This window comes from Engraulis encrasicolus, chromosome 9 (assembly GCF_034702125.1).
Source record: "Engraulis encrasicolus isolate BLACKSEA-1 chromosome 9, IST_EnEncr_1.0, whole genome shotgun sequence".
Taxonomy (NCBI): Eukaryota; Metazoa; Chordata; class Actinopteri; order Clupeiformes; family Engraulidae; genus Engraulis; species Engraulis encrasicolus.
This window is the reverse complement of record NC_085865.1, coordinates 1,076,283-1,086,282: the sequence shown is the minus strand read 5'-3', so window position 1 is coordinate 1,086,282 and position 10,000 is coordinate 1,076,283. Positions and strand designations below refer to the sequence as shown.

The 10,000-nt window shown below is 43.3% G+C and overlaps 1 protein-coding gene across 1 annotated transcript in view; it reads right to left on the bottom strand.

The window, feature by feature from the left end:
• The window catches only part of wasf3b (WASP family member 3b), a 50,989-nt gene that overhangs the window by 9,579 nt on the left and 31,410 nt on the right, over positions 1-10,000 (bottom strand). Inside the window, exon 6 of the mRNA XM_063206361.1 lies at positions 8,714-8,910. Within this exon, the coding sequence (XP_063062431.1) occupies positions 8,714-8,910 (197 nt within the window). The remainder of the gene's footprint in view (positions 1-8,713; positions 8,911-10,000) is intronic.

Sequence of the window (10,000 nt, the reverse complement as noted above, 5' to 3'; positions counted from 1 at the left end):
AACAAACATCTATGATATACCTGTACACTCACCGGCCAATACATTAGGAACACCTGTTACAACTGCACATTGAGGCAAATTTCTGATCAGCCAATCACATGGTGGCAACTCAATGCATTTGTGCATGTAGACATGGTCGAGATGATCTGATGCAGTTCAAACTGAGCATCCTAATGGGGAAGAAAAGTTATTTAAATGACTTTGAACATGGCATGGCTGTCAAGCCGAAAGGGCTTGATTTGAGTATTTCAGAAAATACTGATCTACTGGGATTTTTACACACAACCATCTCTAGGGTTTAGTAAGAATGGTACGAAAAAGAAACAAAATGCAGTAAAAAGCGATTCTGTGGGCAAAAATGCCTTGTTGATGGCAGAGGTCAGAGGAAAATGGCCAGACTGGTTTGAGCTGATAAAAAGGCAACATTTAAGTAAAATGACCACTCATTACAACCGAGGTATGCACAAGAGAATCCCTGATTACACAGCACATCAAATCTTGAGGCAAATAGGCTACAGCAGCAGAAAACCACATTTGGTGCCACTCCTGTCAGCTAAGAACAGGAAAATGAGGCAAAAATTTGGCCAGGCTCACCATAAACGAGACTAGAAGATCAGAAACATGTTGCCTGGTCTGATGAGTCTTGATATCTACTGCAGCACTCAGGTGGAATGGTCAGAATTTGGCGTCAACAACATGAAAACATGGTCAACCCTGCCTTACATCAACGTTTCAGGCTGGGGATATAATGGCATAAGGATATTTTCTTAGCACAATTTAGGCAAATTATTACCAATTAATCCTTGTTGGAATGCCACAGCCTACCCGAGTATTGTTGCAGGCAGTTCAGGCAGTTCTGAAGGCAAAAGGGGGTCCAACCCAGCACTAGAGAGGTGTTCCTAATGAAGTGACCAGTGAGTGTATATGCTATACATCCATACATCTAGGAGTTATTTTAGTCAGCTATGTCAGAACTGCCACATTTATTCAACACTCAAAGAGTCAAAGAGTTGTAACACTAAATCAGTTGAGAGCATACTGTATATTCTCATAATAGGGTTGAATTACATGTAAAATTGCATTTATTACTGTGTGTACGTGTGCGTGTAAACATACAGACTGCCCAGGGCTCAAAGCTGCACCATTCGATTCCACTATCTGTCTAATAAGAATATCATTTAGTCTGAGGGAGTCATGCATAAGGTCTATGGCATGACAATAGCGATGTCATGGGCTTAATGTGACAGTATATAATTACAGTGACATCAAGTTTCCAAGCGTGTGGCTTTGGAATCATGCTGACCATCAGTTGTGGTGTGTGCATGTGGCTTTGGAATCATGCTGACCATCAGTTGTGGTGTGTGCATGTGGCTTTGGAATCATGCTGACCATCAGTTGTGGTGCAGTGCATGTGTGTATTTGGAACTGGAGCACATGACAGCATGTGATGTTTAGGACACAGGATCAGCCATGTTCCAGCATATGGATACACACTATTTGTGTTTGTGTACATACGTGTGTGTGTGTGTGTGTGTGTGTGTGTGTGTGTGTGTGTGTGTGTGTGTGTGTGTGTGTGTGTGTGAGGGACTAACATGTGTACTAAAGATGTGGTCTCTGTGAGGGACTAACATGTGTACTAAAGATGTGGTCTCTGTGAGGGACTAACATGTGTACTAAAGATGTGGTCTCTGTGAGACAACCAGGCCTAGCACTACTCCTTTTCCTCTAAAATAAACTTTAAAAAAAAACAGCCGCCGGGGATGTCCGGCATGGAGCCACAGCTTGGACGTGGCCGCTTCACGTGGGGAAGCTAAGCTAAGCTAACGCTAACCTCCCTCCCTTGGGGTACCACACCGCATGCAGTCAATATTAGATTGGTGAGCACTATCACGTTATCACACCACACATACTGTAGCTTAAGGCCTAACTGGGTGATGGGTAGAACCGTTGTAATATCGTGTATGGGTGTAGAATGGGTATCAGTCACCTGTTGTCTGGAGAGAGGGGAGCCTTCAGAGGAGCCTCAGTGGTCACGGTGTAGTGACTGTGTGTGTGTGTGTGTGTGTGTGTGTGTGTGTGTGTGTGTGTGTGTGTGTGTGTGTGTGTGTGTGTGTGTATGTGTGTGTGTATCAGTCACCTGTTCTCTGGAGAGAGGGAGGCCTTTGATGACCCTCAGTGGTCGCGGTGTAGTGACTGTGTGTGTGTGTGTGCGTGCGTGCGTGCGTGCGTGCATGCGTGCGTGTGTGTGTACCTGTTCTCGGGGGAGAGGGACCCTTCTGAGGATCCTCGTCGGTCGCGGTGGTCGCGGTGCAGGGACTGTGTGTGTGTGTGTGCGTGTGCGTGTGTGTGTGTGTACCTGTTCTCGGAGGAGAGGGACCCCTCTGAGGATCCTCGTCGGTCGCGGTGGTCGCGGTGCAGGGACTGTGTGTGTGTGTGTGTGCGTGTGTGTGTGTGTACCTGTTCTCTGGGGAGAGGGACCCTTCTGATGATCCTCGTCGGTCGCGGTGGTCGCGGTGCAGGGACTGTGTGTGTGTGTGTGTGGGTACAGGTCTTTTCGTCGAATGGATTCTTGAGAGGGGACCATTCGAACAAAACGTTGGACCATTCGTATAAGGCAGGGGATCTTTCGTCGAGGACGTTCCGTCTACCGCAAAAGCCTACGAAAGGTCCTTAAAATTGAACTAAAGATCCTTAGGTTTCAACTAAACGTCCCTTCAGCCTGCCTATATTAGAAATGTAAATCAGCTTTTTTAATGCTCATTTTAACGGGTTTTCTTCAGCCTGCCTATATTAGAAATGTAAATCAGCTTTTTTAATGCTCATTTTAAGGGTTTTGTTTATTTAAATATGTAAATCAGCTGTTAAGTTTTGTTTTTTGTTGATTTAAACATGTAAATCTATAAATAAAATGTACTTACTCATTTTAACTGGTAGGGCTATGTTGTTGGTTTTTTAACGTTTCCGTCGTTACATTTTTTGACAATTTACGTTTACGCCCTTACATTTTTTGACAAAATATCTAGACAATATTTGAGAAGCTTTTTTTTCACGTTGTTACATTTTTTGACAATTTACGTTTACGCCCTTACATTTTTTGACAATTATCTAGACAATATTTGAGAAGCTTTTTTTTTTCACTTTTACGCCGTTACTTTACTCCCATCTGCGGGCAGAGAGGCGGGACCAAGCACAGCCTGCTCGCTTTGAATCAAAGCAGGGCGGTTTAATGTGTCTAGAAGTAGGCTATTGACCCTTGTGCTCGCTTTGAATCAGAGCAGCGCGCGTCTAGGCTGTAGACTATAGTGCATCTAGAAGTAGGCTATTGACCATTGAGCACATTGTCATGCAGCGAGTTTTCTGACTTTCCGTTAACTTTTTAGATGCGAAGCACCAGCAACAAGAGAAAGCTGTCTCCCGACACTTTGATGTTTCTGATTCTGAATGACAACAAATAGTTCGCGCATGAGCCAGAAAACAATATAGGTCCTAACAGTGTTGAAAACATTACAGAACCCATGCACCTGTGTTAAGCCCATGGCTACAGTAGAGAGAGAGAGAGAGAGAGAGAGAGAGAGAGAGAGAGAGAGAGAGAGAGAGAGAGAGAGAGAGAGAGAGAGAGAGAGAGAGAGAGAGAGAGAGAGAGAGAGAGTTAAATCGCTACGTTAACACTGCACAGGAGCGCGTTCTCTCTCCGCCGCGTAAAGGTCTTTGCATGAACAAATGCAATGGTAATTGAATAATAGTTTGCCAGTATTGCAGGGTGTATTAAACCCAGTGTACGTTGGGGTGCAAGGGAGAGCAAGGAAGAGAGCAGCATCTGTGATTAACCGCTTCGAAATGTGTGCGTAAAACCTGCTGTTAACCAGTGGGTTTTGTGAAGCTTGAAGTGTACCGCATTAAAAAAAAGCTTTGTTTGATGTCGTGTTTGTATTTTACTTTGACGTTGCCTATAGTCCTCAGTTTATGGGTATTTTCAGTTGACCCCCTACACGTTTTCTTTCTGTCATGTAGGGTATTGTAAATAAATCGACCGTATTTTTTATCATTTTGATTTCGGACTTAATTTAGCCCTTCAATCACCCCTCTCCAATTGCAAACTTTACCCTGATAGAAGAGCATTCGCTACCCTGCACGTACTCGTTAAGCACTTATTGTCTGACTGATTTTGGCTGCTGCGAATAAGGTAGGTCTATCTTATAAAAAAAAGGGTCTGTCGTCGTTTTGGCTGAAGGTTGACACCACGAACCAGATGACAATTGCAGTCTTGCCGCGGGTCTTGAACAGTGCTCTCTCTTTCCGATTCAGATTGCTTCTTCTGAGAAGGCAACTGGCTACCGCAGGAGAGGGGGAAAGGTGGCAATATTATCCACAAGCTTGTTGGATAAATTGTGTTTAGCCTATCACAGATGAGGTTCTGGAATATTTTGTAGTGCATGGAACATTGACAAGGAAAGGTAGCTATTATATCCTCGTGAATAGGTCTTCGACTTTTCAAAATGCATCCTCTCAACATTCAACATGTAAATGGGTTATTCTGTAGTCCAACGCTATCCTGGCAGGAGAATCATTCGTTACAAATACTGCATACACACTCAGCAATTGTGTCTGTTGGTTTTTGCCCTCCAGGTCTTCATAAAAGCATCTACCACCGCTGTGATAATTTGACTACACACCGCTGAACAGTTAACAGTTTTTTAGGCTACTGTATTGACAATTGCAGTCATGCCGCTTGTCTTGAACTGTCTCTTCACGTTCCATATCGTGACAGCCAGATGAGAAGCGCAAAGGTGGGGGCTATCCGCGATCGCGGAGGAAAGGTGTCAATATCCATAGCCTAACCCTTGAACTGTGGAGCAATTACATATTGTTTAGGTTCTTGAATACTTGGAATTAGCATGGAATTAATTTTCCATTAATAAGGAAACGTGTAAGATTTATCCTCAATCCTCCCCGATAATGTTTTGTCATAGGCCTAATGTTAATGCCCTCCCCAACACACATCCACAGTACAATATTGCGACACACGCTTGGCACAATGATAGGCCTACTAAATGAGTTCAATGTTCTTGCAACACTTTTCCCAAGAAAAGTCCGTTTTCATTTCGAGATTCCAGAGCAAATCAGTTGGTACTGCGCTGCTCGCTTGCTGGACAATAAACGTTGAACTGAACCGTGTTGTGTGCGTGTGTGGCTATGTGTGTAGGCTACCATCGCATGTCCATGATCGTCCGTGCTCTTATCATGCAAATGACATGTCATGCAGGCAAGGGCGTCCGTTTGATTTCAAAAGTGCTGGCCCGGACAATTACCATAAACCCGAGTAAGGTTTGAAAAGTGCTGGGTACAAGGCTACTTCCGATTTGAGGTTTCATGATAAATAGCCTAATACGCATTGGTGTATTGACGCATAATGTGGCCATATTAAAAATTAAAAGCCATCTGCGCTGTCTTGTTTATTTCTGATATCCTGCGCTGAAGTCATCTTTATCATACATATTATTAATGCAACGGTAACTGAGTGGTTAACCCATCATAACTACATGTAGCCTTGCATAATGGTGCACGTCAATTTGTTGTCATAACTTCGCTCTGTCCCTTTTGATTTCCTCAAGCAATTCATCCCTTTTGTCATTGTCCCTGTTGCAGAGACTGTTTCCTGCAGTGTTTCTCAACCTTTTTTTTAGGCAAGACACCCTTTCAATTAATGAAAAATTAAGGCACCCCAAACCAACAAGCCGTAACATGGAAAAGTAACACATTTGGAGACGTCACACGACCTAGGTTCGAAGTTGCAGCTGACTGGGGCTACCTATATTTACTTTAGGCTATTGTGCGTAGATAGCAGATGAAATATTCCACTGACCAGCATTAACTTATCAATTTAGTCAAATATCTATTATATCATTCTACATAATTTATTTATCAGCCGTTTCCAGGGCACCCCTGAAGGGTTAAAGTATTCGCTAATGGGCATGAAGTCTTGTCATGCAAATGACCTGCCGTGTTCAGGGGAAGTCATCCACCCAAAGGCAACCCTTTCAACAAAGCCACGCAGAGTGGACAGTTGAATGCTGCTTGAAATAAGTCCATAATGAATAAAATATTACGCGCAACGTCTACAAGAGAAGTAATGGTTATTATTACCGTTGCGCGTAAAGATGAGGAAGAGATGGATGGATGCTGTCCTATGGAAGGGGCCGTCAAACAGTATACACGACATCTTCATTAAAGTCGTTAAAAAAGTACTTGTCAACAAAATCATGCCCCCGGAAAAATAAATAAAGTGCTTGCATTGACACGCTGTTGTTTTAATTTCGCATTTCTTTCATGTCCACTTAGTATGCTTTATCCAATTAGCCATGGATGCAGGATCATTCACTGGACTGGACACTATTGTAAGAGGTGAAATAGACCACGATTCAGGAACGACAGACAACAGGAGTAAAGGTTATGGTAGTTTTATTTTTACAATTTCATAAAATACAATTAGGAGGGAAAAACCCCACAATATCCATGCAGCCAGCAGCGTCTGTAAACTGCTATCGTCTTTGAATAAATGAATCACAATCTGGAGACACTCGGACGATAGTAGCCTACAAAAGTTAAGTTAAGTTACACACTCAGTCACTGCTGCCGGACGTTGGCTCGTCGATTACTTAATTCAACTATAACACGCGCAATAGCCTACCCAAATGCAACTTACCTACAGTTCCCAAAGCGACCGGCCGCACGCAATGGATACCTACTGCCTACGTCCCGGCACGACAGCTTGTAGACAGTTCAGCAGCCCCTGCCCCACAAGTCTACACTATTGTCCAAGTGTTGTTATTTCAAGAAAGCAAACTGTCACTGTCCGCCGGCCGCTGTCGTGACATCTTTCATTAACACTAGTATTGTTTTAACAAGTGAGGAGTCCGTTGATAGTTTCCTTAAGGGTGAAGTAGCCTGCTCTTTAGGCTAGCGTTGCCTCCTCCAGCCAACCATTCGGCGCACAGTGTTCAGACTGTAGCAGGATGATAGGCTAATGATGATGGTCAGGGCGCACATCAGTGCTTGGGTTGTCTATACTTTTATCTGGAATACTGTCGCCGATCAGATAGAAATGACCCTGTTATGAACCCGAGTTTAGTAGATATCGCGCAGTGAACGAGGCAGCCTGCAAACAGTTTGAAGCGCAATGTGGCTGTAACACGTTAGAAAGTAGCCAAACTCTGTTAGGCTTGTTATGAGCGTAATGGTGGGGTGGCGTCCGGCCAATGTCATATCCTAAGCGTATCGCTCGGTGCGTAATTCCAAGAGCAGTATAATGAAAAGGAAGAAAAGGAAGATGATGGGCTAGACCCGAAATGTTTGTCCCCTGTCTGTCGGTTTTATTTACTTTTTTCGGCTTTGTTTACAGTTACAGTACAGTTTTTGATTCTGCATTCAGCTCCAGTGTGCGACTCCTTTCTTTCTTTTTAAATTATGAGCGTTCCACGAACTATCTTTCTTTGTGCACGCTATAAAATGGCAATAAACCTGTTACTATAAACTACTGGTTAACTTTGTATGCTTTCTAATGTTGGTAAAGGCGGGATAAGCGGGATAATGTATTGTCCACACGTGACTACGGAAAATATATTTCCTTCCAAGCGGAATAACAGCACTCCGCCTTCGGCATCGGGGGTGTTATTCGCCCATAGGAAAATATTTTCTTATAGTCACGTGTGGACAATAAATTATCTCTTACCTTTACATTACTGTTGTAGGCCTACATTTTAAAACATTTCGTTGATATTGTAGCGGTGCAACCGACTGTAGTTTTAAGTTATGAGATGGGCGCCAGTAAGGCAGCAATAAGATTGCCGTTACCTTTCCAAAATGAATACAAATCAGTGATCAACACATTAGAAATAACTCAGATCATCACAACGAATATCTTTTCTTATTTTTAGTAGTGCATTTTTGCAAAATCCTTGTTTGCAGACTTGTGCGCTTGGTCTCAATTTGGAACAGCTCACATCAATGTCTGGCTTTAGCGATTCTTGCGAATGGTGATCTTCTCGGCACACTTCATGGTTCCCTCTCTCTTGCTCTCTCGGCTTGCTTCCTGACAGTCTCACCCGCCATTTGAAATTAACCCCATTTTATAGGCTGCACATGTAGTGCACAGGGGGTAACGCTGCTATCTCACTCCGGAGGAGGCAGAGGCAGTCCGTTACGATATAGTATATTTATAAAATAGGCTATAAAATAGGCCTAATGATAAAAAAGCAGCCTGAACTAAAATAAAATAAAAAATAAAAAAATAGAGACGCACGCACACACTTTCTACATGGTTCGATTTTTGTTTTCATTGCATTGTGGTGGTAGGCACACAAGTTTGATAAAATATAAAAAATAATAGGCTAATAAAATAGGCAGACTACACTAAACGTCTGCCCAGTTACACGAAAGGTCTGCATGGGTTGAACGTAACGTCCTTAGGTCTTCTACGAAAGATCCGCAGGTACTGCACGAAACGCCCCATGCCTTCTACGAATGGTCCAACGTTTTGTTCGAATGGTCCCCTCTCAGCAATTCATTAGACGAATCGTCTCGAATTCGTGTGTGTGTGTGTGTGTGCGTGTGTGTGTGTGTACCTGTTCTCTGGGGAGAGGGACCCTTCTGAGGATCCTCGTCGGTCGCGGTGTAGTGACTGTGTGTGTGTGTGTGTGCGTGTGTGTGTGTGTACCTGTTCTCTGGGGAGAGGGACCCTTCTGATGATCCTCGTCGGTCGCGGTGGTCGCGGTGCAGGGACTGTGTGTGTCGGCCGTCGGGCCGCAGCTCCTTGTCGAAGGCCATCATGTTCCACTCCTGACGCCGGTTACGAGCCTTACGAACCTTCTTCACCTCACGCTGCAGCGTGCCGTCCACACAACGCTTCTGCTCCTGAGGGACAGAGAGAGAGAGAGAGATAGAGAGATAGAGAGAGAGATTTAACACATTTATCATTGTAATCAGTTAAAAAAAACACATTTCAGTGCTTCTGCTCTTGAGAGAGGGATACAGAGAGAGAGAGAGAGAGAGAGAGAGAGAGAGAGAGAGAGAGAGAGAGAGAGAGAGAGAGAAACATTATTGTAATCAGTTAAACTGCTGTACGTCATCACATCCACTCAGTATGAGAAGTGTGTAGGAGAGATAAAAAGATAAAAAGAGACAGAGAAATAAAAAAAGAGATAGAAACAGAGAGAAGCACAGAGAGAGACACACAGAGGCAAGATAAGTTGTGTGGATATGTCTTAATATCTCTCTTGCAAGTACAACAGGAGGAGATATAGAGTGAAATAGATACAGAGAAAAAAATAGATAGAGGCAGAGAAAGAGAAAGAGAGAGAGACGGAGAAAGAGAGATGAGGAGACAGAGGACAAGAGGGCCTCAGTACAAGATGAGTATGGAGTCCGACTTAAGAACTAAAGTAAAAAATAGTAAAGTAAAGAAAATAGAGGGAGGGAATATTGAATTGGACATAGAATAACAAGCCATGTTCCCCTGAGTGAAGAGACCCCATGTTATCAAGCTTCTAAAAATTCACATTCACACAGACATTCACCTATTGCTTAAATCTGAGAGGCTTGGTTTGGCCACAGAACACTGGGACTGGAATAGCATAGAACTAATAGTATCATTTTTATGCTGAAATTGTCGCTAAAAAGGTCTGGCACAAGGCTTGGGATGCCATATTTACAAAATCATTAAAGGGCTCAATTGTGTTTGCCAAAAATGTGGTTACCATTTAGTCTAAATGGACCATTTTAATCTAGTATATTTAAGATGGGAAATTGATGCGTCTGAAATTGATGTTGTTTTTGATCGGTCAGAGTCGGAGTTGAATGCGTTTGCTCTGCCACACTCCTTTTAGCTATTCTACGACAATTTAACGGAAATCAGAAAATAGAGTAAAAGTGAGAGTGAGCAATTGTAAGAGAGAGAGAGAGAACGAGAGAGAGAAAGAAAGAAGCAGTGAGAGAGAGAGAGAGG